Genomic DNA, 24,475 nt, shown 5'->3' with positions numbered 1-24,475 from the left:
TTCACAATTCAATCTACATTTTTGTAATATAGTTTTTACATTTTATAGTTTATACATTGCAAAAAAAATTTAAACGTTTTGTTTTTTTATGAGAGAATATTTTTTTTATAAAAAGAAATATCAACACACTTTTATTAAAATATATTAGTTATTCAACGGTACATTAGTGTTATCAAATAACTTATTCACATTATTAAAAAACAAAAAAAAATTTCTTATTTGCAACCAATTTATATTTAATGAAAAAAATTAATTTTGAATATAGAACATAGTAAAGATTAATTGAATCATCATGAATTATTCATATATTAATTTTTTTAGAAAACAATTTCTTTAGTTTCTAGAGACATCAATTATCTTTATAAATCATTTTTGAATTTTGTCTGAATTTCAAAATTAGAATTGTTGAGGTTGCTCCAAAAAATTTATAAATTACTTACTTAAGCATATGAATAAATAATTTGGCTAGTTTCATATATTGAATATCTTATTATAACTATACCGATTTCGATCTATTGCAGCAAGATGAAATAAAAATGATACGCAGTACTATGGTCAGAAAAGAAAAATGTGAAATTTGAATCGCCGAAATTAAAACAATTTTTCACGGATATATTGAATTTTTCAAAACAAATAGCAGTTCCATTGTTTTTTCTACGTATAATAGCAATTTAAAGTACTATTTATTACAAAAGTGTTAGTAAAGAAAAAATAGTTTATTTGATTTTTACCATAATAAAATGTGTAAATATTTTTAAAAACTTCCCTGAACAAATGCATCGATAATTTTAAACCACTATATAATTTTGCGAAATTTTTTTTGCATACTTCAAGTAATTCTCTACATAAATATAACTATTTTATTTTGTACGTGTTTTATTCTTCTTACCAAAAATATTTGGATTATAATTTCATTAAATTTTATTGATGTAGCTTCTTTTATGGGGCTTGTGAAGTTGACACCATGTATTTAAAAATGTTTTTATAAAAAGAAAATAATGTATTGTGTTTTGAATCAAGTAAAATATTGTAATAATGAAATAAATAATTCTGAAAATTTAAAATAATTGTTGACGGTGCCTGTACTTTCTACAAGTTATACTCGATGTACTAGGCTTAAGTATCAATCTAAATGCAACCTCCGTCAATAAACTAATTTCTTCTGTATTTAAAATACAAGGACATTGTTCAACGGATTTTTTAGACTCCGAATTGCTTTCAAATATATAGAATAATAAAGAAGTGAAACCAGATACTACGGCTTTTGAGTGTTTTGAAATTTCATGACTATATTTTGTTATAGAGCATAAAGATTTAACAGCCAAAACTTGTCGTCGGGGAAGAATTAACGAAGACCTGCGCCCTTGAAAACTTCCGACAGTGATTGACTACTATGTGTACCAACTCTTATACTTTTTACCTTTTTGTGCTAATAAACGCTGCAAGTTCGACTATTGACTTCCAGGACGACACAAAAAGAGGTGCAACAAGTAAGACAAAAATATGCGATTCAACGGGAAGAAGAGATATGCAAGAACCTTCAAAAATATTTATGCTTTTCTTAAATAATTTTTTCTTACGATTAGCGTCAAAAATTTTTCGGTACCATTGTAATCTTTCTGCTAACGTTAACACATCATCAATTGCAGTCCATAAATATAATTCATTTAATCCATCCTTTTTCTTAAGCGATTTCTCAATACCTAATCGACCGACAGTTTCCTCAACAAGAACGCGCCAAAACGGTGCATAAGAACAGTTAGAATTTAAAAAATGAAAAATACATTGCAGTCTGTGGACGAAAGTTAGCTTTGGAAAGGATTCAAGAACTAAATTGAAAGCAGCAGGCTCTCCGCTAAAATATTACACGTTACATAGGTAAAGCCTTATTACCATTACCGAGAAAATTCCGCATATCGTAGTGTTGTTTCCACCTATACACTTTATATAAAAAATCACAAATGAAATTATAGACTACCAGTGCCCGAGAATTATTGTCGTTTGCAACCATAGAATAGAAATATTCATTTAGGTTCCATGAATTCACAGGTAGCTAAAGAACACTTATCGATATTCTATACTCTGTTTTCCACTGACCAACCTGCAGTAGTAAAAGCTTCAATTCTATCAAATCCAAACAGCACGGCGCTACTGACAATAAGTCTTGTAAAAAAGACCAAAGCTTTTCTGTCTACAATAAATCAATAACAATAATTTTGGTCAATAGCGACACTACATCATGAGAAACGTAGCACCAACAGAGAAGACGAAGAAAATCGGTGGGAAGAATCTACAAATAAAAGACAATACGTTTTCAAGCTTACAAAAAGGATAATAGAACATCAAAATTATATTTATACTGAATACAGTTTGCAATATACTACTGGACTCTGAACACTCAACAAGAGCAATAATCATACTTTTTGGTTCTTCCAGCTATATAAAACAGCAGTATCCATTTGATGTCGTATATTTTCGACAGAACGAAGTTCCCAACCTTTTATAGCCAATTCCTCTAAATTTTTGTGCAAATCAGAAGATTCAAAATTTTCACCAACCAAATCCTTAAGCCATTTTGAGTACAACGACCATGCCATACAGGCATGAATTGTCGCTGCTAAAGATCCGCCAGATACACGTGAACTTATTAACCTACAGAAGATAATTCAAACCACCGACGCATGAATATGTGAGAACCTGTCCAAAAACAGTAAAGCTTCATCAGGTGTTCTTCTTATACAATTTAACTGGCATATGTCGTAAACAATATCATGTCTCTAGAAAATCGAAACGGTTTACTATAATTTTGATAGAAAAAAACTTACTAACATAGTTGGATTTCCAAAGCATTTCTCTAAAAAATTCAGGCGCATTGATGAGTAAATTAAATCTGGAGTAGCCGTGAAAAATCTTTGAAACAATCGATAGTCATTAATATTTATCCATGAATAAGTTGATCGCGGAAAGGTTAGTAAGTAAATGGAAAACAAGTAGGCAGCATCGGGAAAATTGTGCCCGGCAATCAGAGAAAAAATTAAATAGTGAAGTAAATTTTGAGATAAAATAATACAGGAACGTAGTAGATAAGTAGTATTATCGATCCGCGGATTTACAAAATTAGCTTTGTAGGGTAGTAATTCCAATGGTGGAGTGAGAATATTTTTTTTGTTTTGCTGATCTAAAACTTTTTGTCCCAATTTAGACCTACTGTCGTCACTTGCTAAGTCAACTAATTCATTTTCTCCGGCTTGATGCAAGTCTAAACCTCTATTCATTACGTTTTTTTCTGACGTTATTTTACTCAACCCATTTGCACTTTGGCAATTTTGCAACGATTTTCTTTTTTTAGTTTTTTTTCGAGAGTTAATGACTTTGGCAACCATCTTTAACCGGCTTGCAAATATTTCATTATCGCTTGAAGTGTCCGACGAATTTTCTAAAGAAGCACCGGCTGATTCATCTGATGCTTGCATGTTTCCGATCCCCTTGATCTTTATGTCACATTCCTTCGATTTATATGAAGACAATTCGTGAGCATTTGAAAAAGGTAAAATACTTCCGTGTTGAGTACTTTCTTGAGATTTAAATTTTTCTAAAATTTCTTTTCTACTTCGAGGACAATTTTTCGCACCTGGATTCCTTGATGCCCATGCTAACTCCACCAGTATAGTGAGGTCACAAAAGCTATTTGTAAAACCATATTTATTTTTTTTTTCCGATTTAATAGGTAGGAAAACGCTCGTCTGCTCATTCAAAGCTAATTCTTGTTTTGTAGACGCTGCACTCTCTCCATAAGCGTCTGTTTCGGCAACTTCTAGTGAAGCTGGAAGCTTCCTAGTGCACTGACCTGAATCTTTATGTACTGTCGAAAACATTTAATCAATTTTCACCCCGCCTAAACTCACAAAACTATATGTTTTAAAACGTTCTTTCTTGTAATTTAACGTGCACTCATCCATCAATAATAAATACCAAAATCCAGTTCATTAATCATAAACAAAAACCTATGTTTTTCTTTTATTTACGTACTTTATCAAATAGTTTCCTTTATTCTAGTCATCTTGAAATTAATTTAAATATCCAGTTTTCTTTATTATTTACACAAACAACTGTTCGCCCTATCTGCTTTGCTGTTTACCGTAAAATTACAGGATTTATAAAGAACACCTTATTAAAAAAACAGCAAAAAAATAATTAAAACTTATGGTATGAGTAATGCTGAGATTTCTCCAAACTGGAGAAAAGAAGTTCTCGATTCTGTCATTAACGATATTAAAAAAGCTGAGTTTGTATCTATAGATTTAGGTATTTTTAATGATATGTTGCCTAAAACTAAGTATTGACTATTTATTAACTTGTAAGAATTCTCTGGACTTTTTAAAGTGGCTTCCAAACGTCGTGTCTTTCAAGTAAATTTTAGCTTTAGTATATATTTCATGCTATTAAAGTAATTTTTAAGGAATACTTTCAAGAATGCGTTACCTCTGCCACGAATTTTGCAGCAAGTAAGTTCGCATTTGTGTTATTTTTATTAAAACAAATAAGACTCTTAATAAATATCATGAGACACATCTGTTAATCACAAAAAACGCACAATAATAATGGTTCCTTTTACAGTACAGCTAGGTGTTTGTCCTGTATGGCGTTCATCAAAAGATCCTGAATACCAAGAACGCACCGGTAGCTCAGGTGATCCCGATGTTTGGTGCTTTGCTCCATACAATTTTAATATCTTTCCCAATTCAGTAAAAATTTTACGTGACAGTTTCCGAATTTTACTAAAATAACCTTACTTTTAGCAGAAAAAAATATATTCTGTGGACACTTCCACCTTAACATGGTTATCTGACAATGGTTTTTCTTTTGACAATTGGATTAAAAAAGGGTAATATAGATGTTTTCTATTTAAAATCTTTTTTACTAGTATCACGTATTTCTAGATTTGATTACGCCCCTCTAGCACTACTTCAAAATATGGCTTTATACATGTCATCGAATCAATTACCTTTTGTACGTTTCTTTGTTTTGTGTTAAAAAAAAACACTATTGTTATTACATTAGAAATTTAAGAAAGTCGGAGAAGAAGGCATTCAACGAGTTATATCGGCAATTGTCGATTATGAAAAACCTATTATTGTTCACAATGGACTATTAGATATTCTGCATATTCATGAAAAATTTATCGAGTAAAAGTATATTTTTTCCACTAACTGTCTGAATGCGCTTAACCTTCTTTCTAGTACTTTACCATTATCTTCAAAAGAATTTTGTTCTGAGTGGTTACGACTTTTCAGCGGAGGGTTGTATGATACGAAGCATATCGCAACTTCTGGAAAATATTCTATTATGCAGCTTTTCAATGATAGGTATTTTCTCGTTTTTTGGTATGCCTCACCTTATTTTCCCCTGTAGTGGTACTATTTTAAATGCTTTGCACTCACATTTACACGCGTAAGCCATTGTTATTTCTATTTATCTTTTTTTTTTGTATTATTTCATTATTTTCTATTTTAAGGCTACGTCAATATCGTTCACGCTTTTCCCTCGCTCCGAGGTATTACAAGTCTGAATCAGATATATCGTCCAAAAAAATATCTCAAACACTTATGACTGGAGATTACTATTTTAATACGTCTAATGAAACTTCCACTTTAGGAAAAACAAAACTTCATGAAGCGGGTTACGATGCATTGATAACAGCCCAAGTTAGTGGCTAAATAAATGTTAGTAAAAATTTCAAAAACTACGAATATCAAGGTGTTTTTAATGCAAAACGAATTATATCACGATAAAGCAACGAAAGGCGAAAGTAGTGCGAAAAATAATGATACCGAAAAGACCTCTTCTTCTCTTTTAGGCGTGTACGTCATAATTTAGAATTTACAAAAAATGGTGGAAACCTTAATTTGTTGTTTTATGATAAACGATTCAAAAAGCGTTCTTTTTTTTAATGATGTTATCAATGTAGACCAGGCTCTTGGCTTACTTCTGATGAATTCGGAAAACGTTTTCGTAATGTTCTGGAATGTAAGACTAGTTTTTGTTTCTTGTCTTGATACTATGTTTCTTTTTTTAGTAGTAAAAATTTCACCGGGCATGCTGCATTTAGACATTGTAGCAAAACAGCAATCTTTATGTAAAAACATTAAATACGTTGCTTTTTCAAACGCATCATTATCGACTAAAGATATATCATTTGTTCCTACCAAATACAACAGTACGAAGGTTTCATCACAAAATTCCCTACCAAAACGTGCCAATACACTTGAAACCACGTACGAAAATAATAGTAAAACACTCTTACCACACACAATGTCATTAAATCTTTCTTCTGATAGTAAAACAACTGTTAAAAAACAAAATACCCATGATCCTCTTGAACTAAATATTCCAACAGCAACGGCAGATTACGAATCAGCGCAATTTGAAGTTGGCGAGATAGAGACGCAATGTTTCCCACTAAAAAGTGCAACAAAAGACTCAGGTCTCCCAAGTGCTACATGGGCGATTCCTTTACAAAATTTTATAAAAACAAGTAAACCGTCTTTGACGGAAATAGTAAATTCATCCGTTGAATCCTGTGACGTAAAAGAACCCAAAATCTCTTTAAATATTGCAAAATTTCCAAATGTTCGAACCTTTTCGTTGAGTAAACAAAAATTTAATGGAAACGTCAAAAAACAAAAAAACCTTTAAACAACTTGTTCATAATAACATAGTATGTTTTTTGTCAAACTTTCTAAATTTTAACCAATATTCGTTTTGTTTAATCCATTTCGTATCACTACATATAAGTTTTCATGTTTTAAAATCTTTACTGCTCTTCATCATGTCATCCTAAATTTGGGTTCATTATATTCTAGCAATATTTTTAAACTTTTCTGACTGTTACTTTTAAATTTAATTAACATTCGAGAAAATTTCTGAAAAAAAATTTTCTCTTTTTTGTAGTTAACTTTACTGTTTTTATTAAACATATATTCGTCAAATCAACCAAAAAAAAACACTTATCTACAAAATATATGATATCTTTTTTTAACCAAGAGGTCGGGTGTCAAACAAATATATTTGATAAATTTCTTATCATTTTCAAATGATTTTTTGTTTTTACGACAAAAATTTTGACTAATTCATTTATGCTTTTTTCGTGGCACCTTTTCTTCATTTTTCTTTTCAATTCACGTTTTTTCAAAGCAATAAAATCAAATAAAAATGATGATATTAGCTTTTCTAGACCATTAGACGAAGTAAAAAACACATTATTGCGCTTATTGTCAAATAAATAATTGCTAATCAAATGATGTTTAGATGGCCGTTTCGGACTTAGCTCGCAATTTAATATATGAAATTCAATCGAAAGCCCCGAATTCGCTACTTGTAGTATGTGCAACATCCTTTCTTGTTATACTCACCTAGTTGTAGGCTGAACATGTGCAAGAAGCCTTACAAAATGCTGCTGAAGAATTGAATCTTCCTAATCCAGAAAATGACGATTGCGAACGTGACTATACACGATTATGCCCACAACATTGGTTACCACGTGGTGACGGCCATTCGTGTAGAGCACATCTACAATATACTGGGTCTTGTCAACATCTGGTGAATTTTTCTGATTTTTCCCCTTTAAAAAAAAGCGATTTCGCTATAGAATGTAACGTGACCTGGTAGAGTCGAACATTTCCATTTTAGTCTCTACTTACTCCACTTCTTTAACAAGGCCCTGTAAAGCACCAGCATGTATTCAGGACGTTTCAGCTCCTTGTCCAATGCATTTCCTTGTTCAAGACGACGGTAAAACAACACTAACCAATCTATTCATCTTAAAATTTCATTAATTAGGTTCCTGTCTGGCATCATCCTTATACCATGGAAAGTAAGTGTCTTTAAAATCAGCGTTTTTTTTTTCTCACGTTACTGACTTTCAATGGTAGATGTGTCCGAAAAATGTCATTTAAAAATTATTCACGTGCCCACCGACTTCTATGGACGGAAATATGCAACGTTTTTTGGTGCGTTTCTCGTTTTATTATCATTGATTATTTAATATGGCAGGCCCTGTCGGAATCCTTGTTCAAATAAAATCATGTAAATTTTCTTCCGAATTTTCTTTTTTTTTTTAACTTTTCTACATATGCTGGAAGAACTAATAATTCTAAATTAATATCATAACTTAACAAACTTCAGATCAATATGTCCAAGGTATTGGAGCCTCTCTCACTCTAAGAAATACTGTATAGCTCCATTGGAATATTTAGGTTTAACATTCATTGGTCGACACAATTCACTATAGTTTTGTAGGACCTTGTTCACCTGTGCAACCTGTCTCAATGAAAAAAGAAATTATGACTAAGAATTGTGGGGTTCAATACGACTGCGATAAAATCATAAAGTCGAGTAAGGATATTCAATCGTGTCAGCAGGATTACGCTAGTATGTGTCCTTTTGAATGGAAGGTTTCTTTATTAAACAGCAGTATATGTGAAGCTCCTTTTCCGTACAAAGTATCCAGATAGTATATGTATAAAACAAACATCACCAGTGTTTCTTAGGGTCCCTGTCCTTTGAGATTTTCTTTCATCAATTATACAATGATAATGAAAAAACAATTTTCAAAAGCATGCAATGTACACTCTGTTTCGAATTTCCATAATTCACTCATGTATAACGTAGGTGTATTGGCCTTGTAAAACCGCAACCCAACCCGCTCAAAAAAAAAAAACTCATTTAAAAGAAGTATTTTCTCATGTATATAATGGTATAAGTCTGTTCATAATTCTTTACAGCGCGATGCTTTGACAACTATATGATGTGTTACGTTTAGAATCATCTTTTGAAAACACAGAAATCACTCAATCTTTACCTCACGTTGAAAAACGAAATCAAGCACATACGAAATTATTAAGAGAATTCGCTTCAGCTGCTAAACAATACCTTCCAAGGGAAATATCTGTTACACTTCAGAACGCTATAAACGATTTGAGCCAAAGGGAAAAAGATGTTGTTCTTATGTATACAATGAGAAATGCCTCTCAAAACCCTTCAGCTTCTTCCCGTTTTTTTCAATTTTTTCGTAACACGAGTTTACCAGCAACGCAGCTTCCTAAAGAAGAAACATTGCTCTCTGAAAAATATTACGACACAAAACAAATAATTTATCCACATCTTTATAAACAAGTACAATCAAAAAGCAAAGCTCACACAGGACGTTTAGTTGAAAATCCTTACTATTTAAAGCAACTTGATGACTTTGAAGCAAGAATAGGTGAAGTTTTTTTTTGTTCAAACGGCAACAAGTAACATATATTTTTTCAGACCCTTACGGAACTCTCGCTAACCAAAATATAGGGTATTTACAACAAAACAATTGTATCCGAGATTATACTGCACCGTGTCCAATTGGATGGTCTCTTACAACTACATTTGAATCAATTACGTCTCTAAAATCAAGCAGCTGTATTGCGTTGTATAGGGTTCAATACGAATCCAAATGTAATCCAGTCCAACCTTTTCCAATCATGTCAAAATCACAAAAACAATTAGCTGAGTATATAAGCCATTTTATTTTAAAATTATCTATTTTCTAATTTTTTTCTTTGTTCAGAATCAAGTGTAGGATTGCATGGCCCTGTCGAAAATGTCATCATGATTATCTACGACCTCCATGTCCTCAGGGTTGGATCCATGAAGGTGACGGTAAGACAATCTATTTTGGGATTATCCTAAATATATGGGTTTGAAGGCTTTTGTCGAATATCCCCCGAATTAGTCAAAAACAAATCATTTGATTTTAGGTAAAACTTTTTCGAAATTAAAATTTTTCTTTACGTTTATATTCATTTCAGTGTCAAGTCGCAATGGTGTTCGCCTGCACTCAATTTTAAATTTATGGTCCCAGAATTGCGCCAGCTATGGAGTGCGTAACGCCCATAAGTTTTCTCCACTTTAATTAACCATACTACCACCAACAATGTTTTATTTCTGCCTTATTTGTAAGGTAAAATATGTGGTTACGATTGGCCTTGTTTTCAAACGTGTGAACGGGATTTTTCCTCGCCGTGCCCACATCACTGGAAACAAGTTAAAGACAAAGCAGCCAGTTCAAAAGACATTACCATATGCATTCCTTTACAACACAATTCGATTGAAATGCACGCACGTGAGTTTAAATATACATTCTATTCTTTAAAACTGTATTTTAATAAGTACAACACTGACTTTCTAAGTTTCTATAGGTTGTATCAGAAAGACGTAAAAGGCCTCATTTCTTTGTCTTTTATATGCATTTTGAAAATACTTAGAACCTAATTCATTTCCGTGTGGTCGAAAACTTGTCGTTCCTTTAAACATTTTAGACCGTTATTTACTTGAGTCTAACTGTAACATTAAATGGCCCTGTCAGGGTATGAAAAACTTGTGCTTGCTTTTACAAACGTTTTCATTTCCTTATTGCTACCAAACACTTAGAATTGTGCAAAATGGATTTTAAAAAGCCGTGTCCTTACGGTTATACAGTTAAACCACGCACTGGCGAATGCCTCCCTCCCCCTTTTATACAATCGTCATCATCCCTTCCTCACAATAATATATGCTTTTCCTCTACAAGGTATTTCAATAAGCATTTAATTTTTATTAACATATTTTGTAAACAACAAGGTTTCCTTACTGGTTTGGAACTAAACGTAAAAAGAAGTTTTCGAAATTGTGTCATGCTCCATGGTAACGAAACGCCAACAAAACTGTTACGCTTATTAATTTTATATTAAGGCCATGTGAAAATATGTGTGATGAAGATTTTTCTTTTTTGTGTCCGGTACATTGGAAATTAAAAAAAGAAAAACAACAAATATTTTGTATTCCTAATAAAACATATAAAGTAACATTTTTTTTTTCAAATCTATGACTAATCTATTATATTAGGGTCCATGTTTGCTAAGGAAATATGATGTCACCGCTTTTACACTCCTTTCAAAATGGGAATTCGCTTGGACATGCCAAGGTCGGTTCTTTATGCCACGTTTCAACCCACAATGTGTACCTATGTCTTTCTTATTAACATACGGCTTTTCCAAAAGTGAAATGGCCATGTAAAGGAAAAGTTCATTTTCGATTCCCGCGTCTTCCTTTTTTATCAAAACAAGCAAAATTATAACAGTGTACTTTTTATACATTTATCAATAATTTTATGGGATGACTCTACGTAAATATCTACAGAGTCTTTTAAAACTCGTATATTATACACCCTAGTATTGTAGTGAGCACTTTCTCTTAATCTCTGAATTCAGTAATCGCGTCGGTAACAATCAATCCAATAAACAACTTTTCGACACGAATGCTTCATAAAGATTATGCCTTTCAAATAACATGTAATCTAAACGACTGGGTTGCACAAATTAAGTCAATTTAACAATTAAAAAATTTATCGAGATTAAAGAAAATATACATCTTGCAATAACCATTTGCGAGGAAACAAACGTATTCCTATTTTACCTAATGCTGCAACGTTGCTTACGTTAAAAAATTGTGTTTTAAAGAACATTAGAGCTATGATGTTTCAAGCATTATCGCATCATAATTTTAACAAAACTCATTCATTTTAAATATTGTTGTTTCTCACAAAAGAATCTTTTAAGACATCAACTACAAATAATTTGAAAAAATCGTAATAGATGATATATACCGCTTATTTAAGCACTACAACAAGCAGAAATAAAATTTATTCATGTGAAATCAATGATTTAGGTTCTTTTCTTCTCCTGCATTCGTTTCTGTTCCCGCTGTGTTAAAAGATGCAATAATCGAACAAATAGACCAATAATATCCACATAAAATGTAAAAGCGTGAAGCTGATAAAATCAAATGATAATGCTTATAACAAAACAACTTTTCAATAGATTGCTTACTATTGGATCCCTTGTTCCACATTTGTGTTCATGGAGAATCGACTGCGTATCATAGACTATAAATCTTAAGAGAAAAAAAATCATAGTAAACTGGAAAAAGATTATATCGGAAGTTTTACCCTAAATAAACAAAAAGCCCTGCATACAAAACAACGTCTTGAGCTAGCGACGATGAGAAAAGTAGATTGAAAATAGAAACCAAAGACAGATAAGACAATGCCGATGTTAAAATTGATCCAAGATACAAATACTTTCTGCAACCATTATCACCACGTATAGTTAACCGAAAGAATGTTTAAACAAATAAATCTACCTTTCTTTAGCGAAAAGTGCACCCAGAGAAAAACAAACAAAAGACACAGCTGTAGCCAAAAGTGCACTTGATAAAATATCTGTGCAACGTTAAATCTTGCATATTATTTTTTAAATAGCGATAGAATTACTAGGATTCAAAAAATTAGCATAATCAATCAAAGGAGCCAATGAACAACCAGATAACATTGACAACGAAGTTAAGGCTCCAATACGTTTTAAACATTGGGAATCCTAATCAAAATAGATAGGGAAAAAAAATAGTATAATGGAAAAATGAAGGATTTTGTTTCAATAATTTTCATTACTTTATAGGATTGATACGTTCCTTGTGTTGAAAATATATATGTTGCACAAAAGAATTGTACAATAGCGCATAAAAAAAACGGAATCGGATATATATAACGATAAATTTGAACTCCAATTGTTGATAATAACACCGCTACAAAAAAAATTGTTTGTTGCGTCGTTACAATTTATATGTCAAATAAATTATGCAAAAAACTTACTTCCTCCTAAAACAGCATACACTTCTGTGAGATAACTTTTTTGTGCTCTATTTAATGGTGTAAAATCTAAAAATCTTTCATAAGACAAAGATTGGCGTTGTCGAAATATTTCTTGCACTCGCTCCATTTTAATTAAAGAATAACAAAATGAAAATGTACATTTGACAAAAGTCTACTAGTCACAGAAAAGAATTTTTTATAAAACAAATGATAATTTGGTGAAAATCTGCATCAATTTTCATTTTTTCCGCTTTTCATATTTTTTCTAATCTTAGATTAAAAAAAATAACAAAACCTCACTTAACTTTTTATCATAATTTTAAAACAAATTTTTATAAAGAGACATTACTTAAAAATGATGTGTCGTTTTGTATGCTTCTACAAACATCCTTTCTTGCCCACCAAAATGTGAAGCGTGTTGGGACAGCGATTGGGGCACGTCCCTCAAAAAAGTATCTTTTTTTAAAATCTGACGTTAAAAGTTTTGTTGCCTTTTAAACGTTTCTTGTTAAGATTTTCGTGATGCCAAATTTAATGAATACTCGCCCTAAAAATTATGGTGCTGGTTCCCGCCAATGGTATTTTTAACCACGTTTTTCATTTTTTGCTAAATTTTGCTTCTTAGTCAGGTGTGCTCAAACCATCACGGGTTGATTCGCAAGTATCACCTTAACATATGTCGTCAATGTTTCCGTGAACAAGCTGCTCATATTGGTTTTCGAAAGGTAAAGAACAAAAAAAGAGACAAAAAAACAAACTGACGCTTCTTTTTTCTCAGGTTCATTAAACTGATTGTAACTAATGTTTGAAGCTTTTTTCTTATGCAATCAGAAAAATAGAAAACATTTTTTTTGCAAATGCTATACATTAATAAGTTCAGATTGATGTGCATCTTTTTAATGTTATTTTCTACGTAGTATTATCATACATTATCAGAAACAATAAGCATATTTTGAACGGAAGGTAACAAGAAAAAAATCTAGTACAGTCCACACCACCTCACCGTAGCATTTTACTTTTTTTTTGCCTTTAAATAATAAATTGTACAATTTTCTCCCTCGTTATTATTTTTATTCATATCAATAGAAAACTTTTGTTTTGTATTTTTATTAAGTTTTAAAAACGGTGGAACACTTTAGCAAATTAAAATAAGTTATTTGGCTTCTTTTATTTCCAATTGATCAAAACTTTGCGCCTACAAAATAGAGATCAATTTAGCATATGGAATTGTCATCATTCTTTTACATACATAAAGATCAATATAAGGTCGTTTTTTTGGTGCATTATCCGTTTGCTGCATTTGAAAATATTGATCATGATTCCAAACTGTAGGAGAAGGAGGTCGATGTCTTTCCTAGAAACAGTTCAATGCAAATTGAATTCATTTTGTTATTTAAAATAACATAAACAACAATGTCAAAAAAGCCACGTTTTTTTCTCGTATATTTTATTAGACATTTTTTTTTCGACAAGTTAAAATTTGATTGTTTTTACTTACTGATTTATGTGAAGGAAAGGAATTCCTTACATTTAAAGGTCTTGAAGACACAAAACGATGAGAACGAGATACAGGATGTTTGGACATAGCATAATGTGAAGTGGAGTGGTCTAATGCCAGCAAAACACACATCCAGATTGATTTGATCTACTTTTGATGACGTTACATGGAATCGGTGCAATAAGAGGTGCAGAAGGAGGACTTGCATTATTTGAATGGATATGAGCGAAACGATTTTTTGGAGAGGAAGGATGAACGGTTTCCGGGTAGAAGGTTCCACGACGTGAAGTATCGTATTTTTTACTTAAAGGATTTGCTTGTCGATTGTATTTTGTAGAATAAGAAGAAATGAAACCTTCCGTTAAATGACGACGTTTAGGTGATCGTTTTTCAGTAGCCCATTTATCCGAAAAAACACCACGGCCATGGGAAAATTCATTGACATAAATTGGTGCGTAACGTCTTTTTACAGCATCTTTTGAAGGTGACGATCGTTTTTCCTTGTCATAACATTTTGAGAGGTAAGATCTTTCTTTTTTAGCTTTTGGCAACGTTTTTTTAATGACATGGTTTCTTGAACTACAACTTTGACTAGAAGATGACACATCACGTTGAAACGACCCTCTCATAACACTTTTTGAAACATCTCTTGATTTGTAATGACGATAATCACGTTTAGATCTATGCATACTACCTGCGGAGGAACTAAAAGTACAAGAATACTTTCTTCTATCACCTCGTCTGTCGTAAGATGCTAGTCTGGTAACGTAACGTCCTTTATCCGAAGAAACTTTTTTTTGTTCGGGTAAATCATCTATAAAGGAAACCATAACCGAAACATTTTTTTCATTTTTTATAAAAAACAAAAGTTTTATTCACCTGAATATCGACGTTCTCGATCTCTTTTTTCACTTCTATTTCTTCTGGAACTGATTGAATATCTCTGATGACTTGCTCGTTTACTTCTTCGTAAGTGTGATGGCATGAAACTCAATATAACAAATCTTGAAGATCTAATACAATACTTTTAATGTTCTCTCGTACCTATTATTTCTGCTCTATTCACACCATTCAGAATTTATCAGCGTAAATAACAGAAACCTTTTAAAACCGTTTTTTTATGTTAAGCTAATTTACTAAACATTAAAAAAAAACAGCTGATATGATATGTTCATACAAAAGCACTATTAAACCGAAACCACTAAAAAGATTCAAACTTTTGAAACTTGGAAGAGTCATATATAGATGAGATGCCCTAAAAACTATTTAACTTTACGTGTATTCTTACTATTTATTTGATTTTCTCTTTCAAGTTTTTTTTTATGTTTCAATTATGTTAATGAAAAAGTATCCTGCGCTGAAACTAATCCTAAGCAAGGACTTGGGCTTCCACAACACCTTCGATTTAGCAAACACAGTATAGTCGATTCTTTTTCGACTATACGTTCATCATCCTTATCACGAATAGCCATGCGGAAATCATACAAATGTTTAGAAAATGTATTTAAAAAAATCCGGCCCAAAAAATTATGGAATTCGTCTGACGTCTTTCTGGTATATCGTGCAATCTCCTGTGAGTTAAGAACAATGGGGCTCCAGGCTGCTTCTTGACGCTCTCCAAAAGCTTTGAGAACTAAATCCCGAGCAACAACAAAGCGAGATCTTGAACGTCGTAATGGTTTTGTAATATTATGTATCGCCTCACTATTTAAATTAACAACTTGTCCTGGTATTTTTAAACTCCGTGTTACAAAGGCGTTGTAGTCCTAAAACAAAACACATACGTACATACCTTACATTTTCAACTTGATTTAGGCGACTTGAAATTAAAACAATATATCAATACATTTTTTTTTAAAACGACTCATTAAATAAAAATAACCAGTACAACGGTAACTTTTTTGTTTTAATGTATGAAAAAATAATATAGATTGATCAAAACTAACGATCAAGATGTGTTACCTCAACAATTTTTTGAGTATTCGCAAAAAGTTTGCTATTTCCTACAACTTCTTGAATGACTTCCGTCGTATTGATTATACTTGTCCAATAATGAGCGACAATACCCCAAAAATTCACAAACTCACCCTTTGACAATTGACCTTCATCTACAGTCGTTTTTTTCTCAAAAACAAGGACACTGTTTTTTTAACTTATAACCTACTCTGCTTGAATTCATCTAGCTTTGAACGAATTTCCGTAAATAATACTTTGGTCTCATTTGTGACGTTTTTAATTAAATGATTGTTTTTATTTCCAATTAAGAGAAAAGGCTTTTTTTTTGTTATATCATTTGATTTTTTTAAAGCATTTGTTGTATTTTTTAAAAATTCCTTGATTTGAACTGCGTTTGATGAAGTTAGGTAAGACCCCGATTGACATTTTATTGCAGGAAGAAATAAAAAACCTAAATAAATCCATTGTATCAACATTTAAGATACTTCACATAGTGTGTTTGACACCCACTTATGTCATGTATGTCATATTCGACTTTAGAAAAGACAGCAGAAAAACACATAATTCTGTTCATTTTTTATAAATAAAAAAATCATTCAAAACAAAAAATATACAAACATTTAAGTCAATACATTTTGCATATAAACGTTTTATTAAATTTAAATTTTATTTTAGATTTTATTTGTGTTAATTTTTTGTGTTCAAAATTTAATTATTCATTGTATATTGAATGATTTATAGAAAGATTGTAAACTAAATAGAGTTATATTTTAAATTTTTAGACTTTTTTAATAAAGAATGTACATTGAATTATTGTAAGATTAATAGATATTCCAGTTTTTTTTTAAGCGAGATAAAAGACATGATATTGCAATTAAACACTGTATGATGAAGTATTCTGCTTGAAAATTGTTTTTTTTTTCTAATCATTGAAAGAATTGAGTAAAATAACTTTACTGTCCTGGTAAAAATGGATTGAGACCCGTTGCATCAAGTTGCGCGAATGTATGATTTACTAAACGATGATGATCCTCATCAGCTGTTATCAGGGAAGACAAAAAAAACAACATATAAGAAATTGCAAAATTTTCAAAAAAATTTAGCCCACTTACCTCGTATGGCTAATATAACATCTCGAAACATAGCATTATCTGGAAGCTTCCAGTAATTTTTTGCTAAAATAGGAGCAGGCAATTTTTCAAATAAAGGTAAATGTCCATTATCTATTTCACTAAGCAACTTCGTATATGTTACAACAGCTTCTTCTTCCAAATAGGCTACAAAGCGATGACAAAATCGATGGCATAACAAGTAACAGGTAGAAAATAAGGAAAGAAAAATCCCTTGCGTCAGAAGCACACCCATTCGAAATAAATAAGAAGGTCGACGAAGTACTAGGATTGTCATTAAATGCATTCTTTCATTTTCGGCTTCTGAAAAAAAAAGCAAAACAAAACAAGCTACAATACATTTACGTTTTAATTAGCTACCTTCTAACAATGTATGAATCCATCCATTATCACGATCCATATGACGTAGCGACTTTAAATGTCTCACCATAGCACCAACCATTCCAGGCACACCCGCGACGGTCTCGAGAAAAACAATGCGATTTAACCAACCACGTTCATCAATGCGTCCGAGAGCGTATCCCGACACAACATCAAAACCAAACCTCATCATTTTAACAGAACCATATGCCAATTTATCAACTATTTTCTCTGGCTGTTTATGTGAAATTCTGAAAAAATTTATGTGTAAAATAGTCTTTAAAAAAAAGTTATTTTTAAACTATTACCGAACATTTTCTACCGCTTCCGTATCCCATACTGGATGTGGTAACGTATGCAAAGCTTCTTCGGATACACTACATTCGGAAGACGGTTGTTTGTGACGATGAACAATAAAATGAAGAGATTCTGTTGACGTGTGATCCGGTATTTCCGCTCTTTCAGTATCAGTTAATGTCGAAAAATAATTTGAAATTTGAGTACACCCAACGAAAGAATGTTTGGAATTAAATGTCACGAAATTTTGAGATATTAAACCAAAATGACGTTGATGCAAAGATGAAATCGTTCTTTGATTCAAAATTTTTGGATAACATACTCTGGTTAAGATACCAACAAGCTTACGATTGGTCATGATACTTTAAAAAAAATAGAAGCTAGAATTTTTTGTTTTCTTTTTCAGGAAAGTTCATTTGATTTTAATTTTTATTTCATGCGTGTGCGTATGTGAGAAAACTTAAAGACTGCAATGCCCATACATTACAAGTTAGTAGCGCCAGAAAAAAAAGAAAAATTAACATGCATTTACGCAGCAATTTTATATTAAAAAAATGCTCGAATTTTTTTAAATCTTTTAAAAAATTTCTTGTTTATTTTTTTATTAAATTTTTAATCATTTTATTGAAAAAAAAACATTTTTTACAATTATTTTATTATTTAATATGTAATCAAAAAAGAAATATTTTAAAAAAATAATAAAATTTGTTTCTTTCACTTATTTTTCTTTTTATTAAACACACATCTGTTCATAATGTTCCTATAATAGATTAACGAATTACCAGACTAGGGAATTGTGCACTTACTGTTCGTCTGTAAAAAAATCTTTACCGATCATAATCTAATTTTAGATACAAAAAATAATACAAAAGAAAAATGACCAGTGAAATTTCAAATGCTGAAATTCAATATAAGAGTAATTAAATTATTTTTTGAAAAATATCTGTTCATCAAAATAATAATTGTTTTTTTTAGATTTTAATTGGGATGACGAACGATGGAGAACATATTTAAATCATTTGTATCCATCACCACCGTTGAATAAAATTGATCATTATAAACGAAAATGGTTTCAAAACACAATTGTAAGTGTTATAGTTTTAATGTATGTGTTTAATTATATTTTCCATTACAGAATCAAACTTTAGTGATAGACACCGTCAATAAGAATACAGAAACCTCTTCAAATGTCAATGTGTCAAACCATCCAACGCAGTCAAAATTTACCGGATCTTCATCCTTCTATTCCTTGATACCATCTATACCATTAGTACTGGGAATTGTCCTCACATTATTTTATATGCTACCATTCGTCCCAATACAAGTCACAATCTTTTTAACTTTATAAAACAAGATAATAGTTGTTTTCAGGTACTTTATTACGCTAAATTTTGCCAAATTGTAGGATTTCTCTCTCATCTTATTTTGCGTTTTGGAGTAAGTCAAATGTGAGAGATGATACTGTTGAATCGTTACTTGTTTTTCGTTTGTAGAAATTAAAATGGGAAATGCAATATTGGCAATCTTATGTTACTGATCACGCTTCTCAAGCATTGCTCATTACAACATCAACTTTGTTTTTAAAAAGTTGGTTAGCTTTAATTTCACCTTTTTTAACTTCACTTATAATCATTGGCGACTATTTACCTTACTACATCACTTTGATACCAACCACATCCACCGTGTACTAAAAACTAATTTTAATTATCACTCATACCCAGTATTTTAGGTATACTCTCTTACTTCAAGTGGCGACTCAACTCAAAAAACAGGTAAGCATTGCAAACAAAACTTTTTTTTTTAATTTTTTTTGATACTACCAAAAAGCGTTATTCTATTATGCAAACGCAAGCGAATACTGAAGTCGGTATTGGATTCGTCTTGTTACTATTTGTCATTTTGTATGTTTCTAAAATCTTAATAATAATTTCTTTTTATTTTGTACATGTTGTTTTTAAAGCCGAGTAACGAATATCATGACGTTATTACTCTTTTTTAACGCTCTACGGTTCAAGTAAATATTTTCCTTATTAACGTTAAGACGAAAAATTCATTGATTGTCAACTTGATATTAGATACCAACTGAGCCCATTTACCCAATCTACTTTTCATGTCTTTAATGGTGAGTTGATTTAGCGCATTCAGTCTGTCGTAAGATATTTCCTTGATATGGCATTGGCTCCCTCATTTTATTTCTTAGAAAACATAATTTATTTACTTTCTCACGCCTCCGTACCACATATGTTTCTTAAAACATATAAAAGTGTAGGTTTTATTTTTAGAATTTGATCTTTGTATGTAATTCACTTATTCGCAGATATGTGCTTACTGCAACAATTATGCTACACGTTCCGGTTTTTAATCAGAATGATATCTAATTATTTTTTCGTATTTTTCTTCCCTTGCATTCGTTGTTAATGGTAGCAGGAACATTTCATTTTTTCTAATTTTGCCTAGCTCGAGCCATGGCTTACTTGTTTTGTCGATTGCTACCAAATGTGTAGTGAAATTTTCATTTTGAGTGGAACATTCAAAGTCATAAACAAAGATTAAAATGTTACACAAATTAAATTTGTTTTTATCATTTAAAAAGAACCGTCGCAATGATTTATTGTAAGTTCAAGTTCTGTGAACAAAATAAAATACTACCTGTAGTATATCAATTTAAAAACAACATTATAATATCTGGAATTGATACCTAATCAAACCTTTTCAATAGAATGACACAAGTGTACAACACAATTCTCATTCAAATTTAAGAAGAGTTTTTACAATAAAATTAGATGCTAATTTATGAAATCGTGTTGACCAAAGAACAGCACCTACTACACGACGTAAAACTCCAATAATAACATGCAAGTTATCACTTTGACTTGTTAAATGGCACTACAAAATTGCGGTAATGACCTTCTGCATAAATGTAGAAAGACTCATTGAAACAGACGTCTGTTTTGTATTAGTAAGGGAACTTGCTACCGTAAGTCTGGCTTCCAATTTTTCCAATACTCATTACAATAAGTATGCTTTCCGAATTTGAAAAGTATATTAGAGAACGAAAACCAAATAAAATAAAGGCATTTTTTATAACAAACTCTCTTTGTGATATTTAAGAAAACACATTATTTTTGAAAACAACGTAATAATAAACAGGAGTATTTATGCGTCTTGTTTTAATTATAATATGACGATAAAAAAAAGAATGCTTCTTAAAATATTAATGAATAACAAACAATCTTACCCTCTTTCAATTTTCAAACTAATGAAGCCAGATTATTATTGTTTTACATTATCGAAAGTATTGTTAAAGTTACGTTCCAGTATAGTTATTTTGAAATTAAAATAATTGGCTTTCTCAATTTTCAATGTAATGAAACATTACTTGATTTACATAGAAAACCTTAACATGAAAATAATCCTTTTAATAGCTGTTGGTTTATCTTATATAGCGTTGATTTGAAACGATAGAATTTTATATAACAAAAAGGAACAACATTCGTTATTTAAAACGACATAATAAAAAAAAAAAACATAAAACACTAAAGAGAATTTTATATGAAATCCATATTAGTAGACGTAAAGCTTTCTTTAAAATTACAAAAACTCAATTACAAGACTGGTATTATTTTGATACCAATTTCATTTTTCGTTGCTTTGCAATTTCAGCAACATTTCCGTTTATTGCTAACTCAATCTCTTCCCTACTCAAGGTTTCAAATTCTAATAAAGCCTAAAATCGTTTAAATATAGTGCAAGCTGTTTAACTTTTATAACATACTTTAGACAACTGCGTAAGCTCCGTCATATGCTTTTTCAAAATACTCATTGCTTTATTATAAGCATCCTACACATTATCGTCTAATGACGAAAAAAGACATGTCGCTTTTAACCAAAAAAACTTACATTTAAAAATTTTTGAACAGCAGTGTCAATCTCATCCCTATGGTTATCAGAAAGCTGCGAGGATCCCTTGGTACAAAATATGCGTTTTTTGCCTTCATTGTTTAAGCAAAAGGCTTACATCTAAATAAATTGAAATTTTTCCATCGGATAAGCCAAATCCGTACTGCATCACCATTTGTTTAGCTAATAACGTTGCAGACTTCAAATCACTAGAGCTTCCTGAGGTCACATTATTCGACCCATACAGAAGCTCCTCCGCTGCACGACCGGCCATGCTCACAATTAATTGTGCCTTATAAGCATACATCAATTGTAAATTTTCTTATGAAACGCCAACCTCCATTTCAAACAATTTTTTTTGGTAACGATCTGTCTCGGGAGCGTTCCATGTCTGTTTTCTTAGTTGCATAAAAAAAAATGCAGCATTGAGTTTTTTAACCTACAATTCCTAAAGATGCTCCTCTAGGCATTATCGTTGCTTTGTACACTGGATCAGCACCGGGAGTGAACCAACCAGCAATAGCATGCCCCGCCTATATAACACATAACATAACTATTAATGTACAAAAAGAATAACGCACTTCATGAATAGACGTTAATTTTCTTTCATCTAGTGACATCGGGTTACGTCGCTCCAAACCAACAACGACTCTAACAATAAATATATGGGAACCATTATGCCTTTGTTAAAGATTAAAAACCTATCAAGTGCTGATTCAAGAGATTTCATTGAAATGCATTTTTCATTACTGGCTGCACTACGAACTGCAGCAATATTAATAACATTTGACAAATCCGCGCCTGTCATTCCAACCGTAAGACGGGCCAACGATTTCATATTTGCATCTTCACTAAGCACAACACTCTTAGCAAAATGATTTAAAATCTGGACATAAAAATGAAATGTGACTAATGATATTGAAATAATCTTTTGTATTCACCTCTAAGCGACCTTGTAAATCGGGAAGTGGTACATGTATTGTTTTGTCCAATCTACCAGGACGGGTTAAGGCTGGATCAAGGGATTCTGGAGAGTTCGTTGCACAAATAACAACAATTCCCGCATTTTGACGAAATCTAAAATATCAAGCAAAGTCTTACACTAAGTGAATAATACACTACTTTAGTGTTTTACCCATCCAGTTCAACAAGAAGTTGATTTAACGTCATCCGAGCTGAGCTACTGTCTTTTGCCTCCCTAAAAAACGGAATATTTCTTAGTTTTTTGTACTCAAAGACAAAATTGAAAAAATTTTTTAGAAAACAAAGTAGCTATAATACCATACCGTCTTGATCCTACTGCATCGATTTCATCTATAAAAATAATGACAGGTGCGATTTTGTGCGCAGATTCAAAAAGTTCGCGAATGCGACGAGCTCCTACGCCAACGAACATTTCTTCGAATTCAGTGGCTGATGCTTGAATAAAAGGAACTTTGGCTTCTCCCGCAATAGATCTATACGTTTTTTTTATATCATTCTCCAAATAACACAATAATTCATTCACTAACCTCGCAAGCAATGTTTTACCCGTCCCTGGCTCTCCCGCTAACAAAATACCTTTAGGCAACCTCGCGCCTAGACGCTCAAATTTTTTGGGATCAGAAAGATATTCTAATATCTCTTGTAACTCTTGCTTTACTTCATCACAACCTTTGACGTCATCTAGTGTTTCCTTAATATCAGTAACGGGGTTGACTTTTCTACCAACCGCAAAACCTAATCCCTGTGAAAGATTTTCTGCAACACGCTCAATAACAAGTGATACAGCGGAAATGCAAAGCAGAATAGAAATGGAATATTTTAATAAATCATAAAGGCTAAGAAAAAAAAGTCAAATAAAGTTTTAAACATGGCCACGTAGCCTTACAAGTAAGACAATCGGTGCATTGGTTTTAAAGACACTCTTAAGGGTTGATCCTTATTATCTTCAAGACGTAAGCGAAATTCTTTTGTTTTAGTGCCCGACGATAGATTTAAATCTTTAGAAAACCGTTTTAATTTTAACAACTTTAGCAAATAACAAACACCATTTCGTTTACTAATTTTTTCTCATTTTTGTATACCTTCTCAATTTGATTCGTCTTTAAAAGTGCTTTAAAGTATTCGACTATTAAATCGTTATCCCTTTGATTCAATGTTTCGGATATCCGAAAAGCATTTGGTTGAATCGATTCGAAAAATTCAATAGCTTTAGTATAATCCCCAGATGCATTATACCTCTGAATTGAAACAATATATAAAGGTGACATTTCTTAACACTCATGTACTCGTATTGTTTCCAATGAATCATAATTTTCTGTCCGTGTGTCTTGATGATTCGTTGAGCGCTTTTTAAAAAAATCCTGTTCTACATTAGTAAATTGATTTCCTATTTCATCGTGAACTTTATAAAACTTCTGTGGGAATAGTTTTGTTGTTTTTCTTGGCCATGGTTTGAGCTTAGAAAGCGTTTTATATGTATGCCCAATCCCTGGAATCCAGCTTTTGTTTTTAATAAAACGATATAAAAACACTTGACGCTTATGCAAGAAAATGTTACAGATGGCATTGGTGAAAACCATGTGTTTTTACATAGATATTTGTTTCAAATAAATTTTGTGGGTGCCTTTT

General features: G+C 31.6%; 8 protein-coding genes and 2 long non-coding RNA genes across 18 annotated transcripts; 4 read left to right on the top strand and 6 right to left on the bottom strand.

Moving 5' to 3' along the window:
- Positions 1 to 786: 786 nt before the first annotated feature.
- LOC128882627 (uncharacterized) lies at positions 787 to 3,885 on the bottom strand. 3 transcript variants are annotated; one of them, XM_054134281.1, is made up of 11 exons: positions 2,826 to 3,885; positions 2,698 to 2,777; positions 2,421 to 2,652; positions 2,237 to 2,290; positions 2,102 to 2,191; positions 1,979 to 2,053; positions 1,900 to 1,934; positions 1,581 to 1,855; positions 1,421 to 1,538; positions 890 to 1,371; positions 787 to 841 (listed from the first exon to the last, which is right to left on the bottom strand). In XM_054134281.1, the coding sequence occupies exons 1-10, from the start codon at positions 3,873 to 3,875 to the stop codon at positions 1,059 to 1,061; spliced, it is 2,322 nt and encodes a 773-aa protein (XP_053990256.1). In that variant the 5' UTR covers positions 3,876 to 3,885; the 3' UTR covers positions 787 to 841; positions 890 to 1,058. The 3 variants fall into 3 exon arrangements, with proteins under 3 accessions (XP_053990256.1, XP_053990257.1, XP_053990258.1); XM_054134282.1 differs by having other exon boundaries at positions 1,421 to 1,855; positions 2,826 to 3,574; positions 3,632 to 3,885; XM_054134283.1 differs by lacking the exon at positions 787 to 841 and having other exon boundaries at positions 1,181 to 1,363; positions 1,421 to 1,855.
- A 283-nt stretch (positions 3,886 to 4,168) lies between these two features.
- LOC128882628 (uncharacterized) lies at positions 4,169 to 6,984 on the top strand. Of its 2 annotated transcripts, none has more exons than XM_054134287.1 (14): positions 4,169 to 4,305; positions 4,363 to 4,409; positions 4,460 to 4,505; positions 4,618 to 4,745; positions 4,803 to 4,885; positions 4,941 to 5,010; positions 5,062 to 5,186; positions 5,241 to 5,366; positions 5,413 to 5,451; positions 5,516 to 5,705; positions 5,758 to 5,861; positions 5,969 to 6,027; positions 6,077 to 6,275; positions 6,339 to 6,984. In XM_054134287.1, the coding sequence occupies exons 1-14, from the start codon at positions 4,209 to 4,211 to the stop codon at positions 6,694 to 6,696; spliced, it is 1,671 nt and encodes a 556-aa protein (XP_053990262.1). In that variant the 5' UTR covers positions 4,169 to 4,208; the 3' UTR covers positions 6,697 to 6,984. The 2 variants fall into 2 exon arrangements, with proteins under 2 accessions (XP_053990262.1, XP_053990261.1); XM_054134286.1 differs by having other exon boundaries at positions 4,800 to 4,885.
- A 133-nt stretch (positions 6,985 to 7,117) lies between these two features.
- Positions 7,118 to 11,352, top strand: LOC128882635 (uncharacterized). 5 transcript variants are annotated; one of them, XM_054134306.1, is made up of 23 exons: positions 7,118 to 7,247; positions 7,309 to 7,380; positions 7,442 to 7,664; positions 7,718 to 7,791; positions 7,840 to 7,873; positions 7,932 to 8,009; positions 8,053 to 8,085; positions 8,185 to 8,255; positions 8,299 to 8,501; positions 8,550 to 8,624; positions 8,671 to 8,755; positions 8,822 to 9,262; positions 9,313 to 9,544; positions 9,602 to 9,693; positions 9,740 to 9,791; positions 9,843 to 9,913; positions 9,995 to 10,156; positions 10,299 to 10,400; positions 10,465 to 10,603; positions 10,654 to 10,716; positions 10,765 to 10,873; positions 10,918 to 10,996; positions 11,073 to 11,352. In XM_054134306.1, exons 4-23 carry the CDS (start codon positions 7,767 to 7,769, stop codon positions 11,147 to 11,149), a joined length of 2,223 nt encoding a protein of 740 aa, XP_053990281.1. In that variant the 5' UTR covers positions 7,118 to 7,247; positions 7,309 to 7,380; positions 7,442 to 7,664; positions 7,718 to 7,766; the 3' UTR covers positions 11,150 to 11,352. The 5 variants fall into 5 exon arrangements, with proteins under 5 accessions (XP_053990281.1, XP_053990280.1, XP_053990279.1 ...); XM_054134305.1 differs by having other exon boundaries at positions 7,439 to 7,664; XM_054134304.1 differs by having other exon boundaries at positions 7,124 to 7,247; positions 7,309 to 7,377; positions 7,423 to 7,664.
- Positions 10,317 to 10,784, bottom strand: LOC128882636 (uncharacterized). Its single transcript, XR_008458482.1, has 3 exons — positions 10,664 to 10,784; positions 10,503 to 10,596; positions 10,317 to 10,459 (listed from the first exon to the last, which is right to left on the bottom strand). It is a non-coding gene; the product is annotated as an uncharacterized LOC128882636 (long non-coding RNA).
- A 217-nt stretch (positions 11,353 to 11,569) lies between the features above and the next one.
- On the bottom strand, positions 11,570 to 12,906 carry LOC128882624 (bax inhibitor 1-like). The gene is made up of 7 exons (XM_054134277.1): positions 12,722 to 12,906; positions 12,521 to 12,654; positions 12,344 to 12,446; positions 12,214 to 12,292; positions 12,020 to 12,154; positions 11,901 to 11,964; positions 11,570 to 11,843 (listed from the first exon to the last, which is right to left on the bottom strand). Exons 1-7 carry the CDS (start codon positions 12,846 to 12,848, stop codon positions 11,736 to 11,738), a joined length of 750 nt encoding a protein of 249 aa, XP_053990252.1. The 5' UTR covers positions 12,849 to 12,906; the 3' UTR covers positions 11,570 to 11,735.
- Positions 12,907 to 13,042: 136 nt separating this feature from the next.
- On the top strand, positions 13,043 to 13,694 carry LOC128882625 (uncharacterized). The gene is made up of 3 exons (XR_008458481.1): positions 13,043 to 13,299; positions 13,347 to 13,446; positions 13,500 to 13,694. It is a non-coding gene; the product is annotated as an uncharacterized LOC128882625 (long non-coding RNA).
- Positions 13,695 to 13,779: 85 nt separating this feature from the next.
- On the bottom strand, positions 13,780 to 16,723 carry LOC128882623 (uncharacterized). Its single transcript, XM_054134275.1, has 7 exons — positions 16,384 to 16,723; positions 16,182 to 16,327; positions 15,099 to 15,985; positions 14,386 to 15,033; positions 14,220 to 14,329; positions 13,971 to 14,075; positions 13,780 to 13,916 (listed from the first exon to the last, which is right to left on the bottom strand). The coding sequence occupies exons 3-7, from the start codon at positions 15,202 to 15,204 to the stop codon at positions 13,875 to 13,877; spliced, it is 1,011 nt and encodes a 336-aa protein (XP_053990250.1). The 5' UTR covers positions 15,205 to 15,985; positions 16,182 to 16,327; positions 16,384 to 16,723; the 3' UTR covers positions 13,780 to 13,874.
- A 350-nt stretch (positions 16,724 to 17,073) lies between these two features.
- Positions 17,074 to 18,523, bottom strand: LOC128882645 (alternative oxidase, mitochondrial-like). The gene is made up of 4 exons (XM_054134324.1): positions 17,974 to 18,523; positions 17,666 to 17,916; positions 17,288 to 17,608; positions 17,074 to 17,214 (listed from the first exon to the last, which is right to left on the bottom strand). The coding sequence occupies exons 1-4, from the start codon at positions 18,318 to 18,320 to the stop codon at positions 17,129 to 17,131; spliced, it is 1,005 nt and encodes a 334-aa protein (XP_053990299.1). The 5' UTR covers positions 18,321 to 18,523; the 3' UTR covers positions 17,074 to 17,128.
- A 222-nt stretch (positions 18,524 to 18,745) lies between these two features.
- LOC128882665 (uncharacterized) lies at positions 18,746 to 20,546 on the top strand. Its single transcript, XM_054134368.1, has 11 exons — positions 18,746 to 18,878; positions 18,938 to 19,047; positions 19,098 to 19,286; positions 19,334 to 19,399; positions 19,456 to 19,646; positions 19,692 to 19,734; positions 19,790 to 19,863; positions 19,923 to 19,976; positions 20,038 to 20,084; positions 20,163 to 20,227; positions 20,280 to 20,546. Exons 1-11 carry the CDS (start codon positions 18,839 to 18,841, stop codon positions 20,322 to 20,324), a joined length of 924 nt encoding a protein of 307 aa, XP_053990343.1. The 5' UTR covers positions 18,746 to 18,838; the 3' UTR covers positions 20,325 to 20,546.
- Positions 20,547 to 21,372: 826 nt separating this feature from the next.
- LOC128882662 (ATP-dependent zinc metalloprotease FtsH-like) lies at positions 21,373 to 24,459 on the bottom strand. 2 transcript variants are annotated; one of them, XM_054134362.1, is made up of 15 exons: positions 24,133 to 24,459; positions 23,929 to 24,084; positions 23,733 to 23,872; positions 23,374 to 23,682; positions 23,149 to 23,319; positions 22,998 to 23,060; positions 22,804 to 22,939; positions 22,564 to 22,748; positions 22,444 to 22,513; positions 22,306 to 22,395; positions 22,200 to 22,253; positions 21,981 to 22,154; positions 21,863 to 21,928; positions 21,738 to 21,803; positions 21,373 to 21,689 (listed from the first exon to the last, which is right to left on the bottom strand). In XM_054134362.1, exons 1-15 carry the CDS (start codon positions 24,424 to 24,426, stop codon positions 21,582 to 21,584), a joined length of 2,082 nt encoding a protein of 693 aa, XP_053990337.1. In that variant the 5' UTR covers positions 24,427 to 24,459; the 3' UTR covers positions 21,373 to 21,581. The 2 variants fall into 2 exon arrangements, with proteins under 2 accessions (XP_053990337.1, XP_053990338.1); XM_054134363.1 differs by lacking the exons at positions 21,373 to 21,689; positions 21,738 to 21,803; positions 21,863 to 21,928 and having other exon boundaries at positions 22,020 to 22,154; positions 22,200 to 22,260.
- Positions 24,460 to 24,475: the final 16 nt, after the last annotated feature.

This window comes from Hylaeus volcanicus, unplaced genomic scaffold (assembly GCF_026283585.1).
Source record: "Hylaeus volcanicus isolate JK05 unplaced genomic scaffold, UHH_iyHylVolc1.0_haploid 12126, whole genome shotgun sequence".
Lineage (NCBI taxonomy): Eukaryota > Metazoa > Arthropoda > Insecta > Hymenoptera > Colletidae > Hylaeus > Hylaeus volcanicus.
The sequence above is the reverse complement of the archived record's forward strand: the minus strand, read 5'-3'. Positions and strand labels throughout refer to the sequence as shown.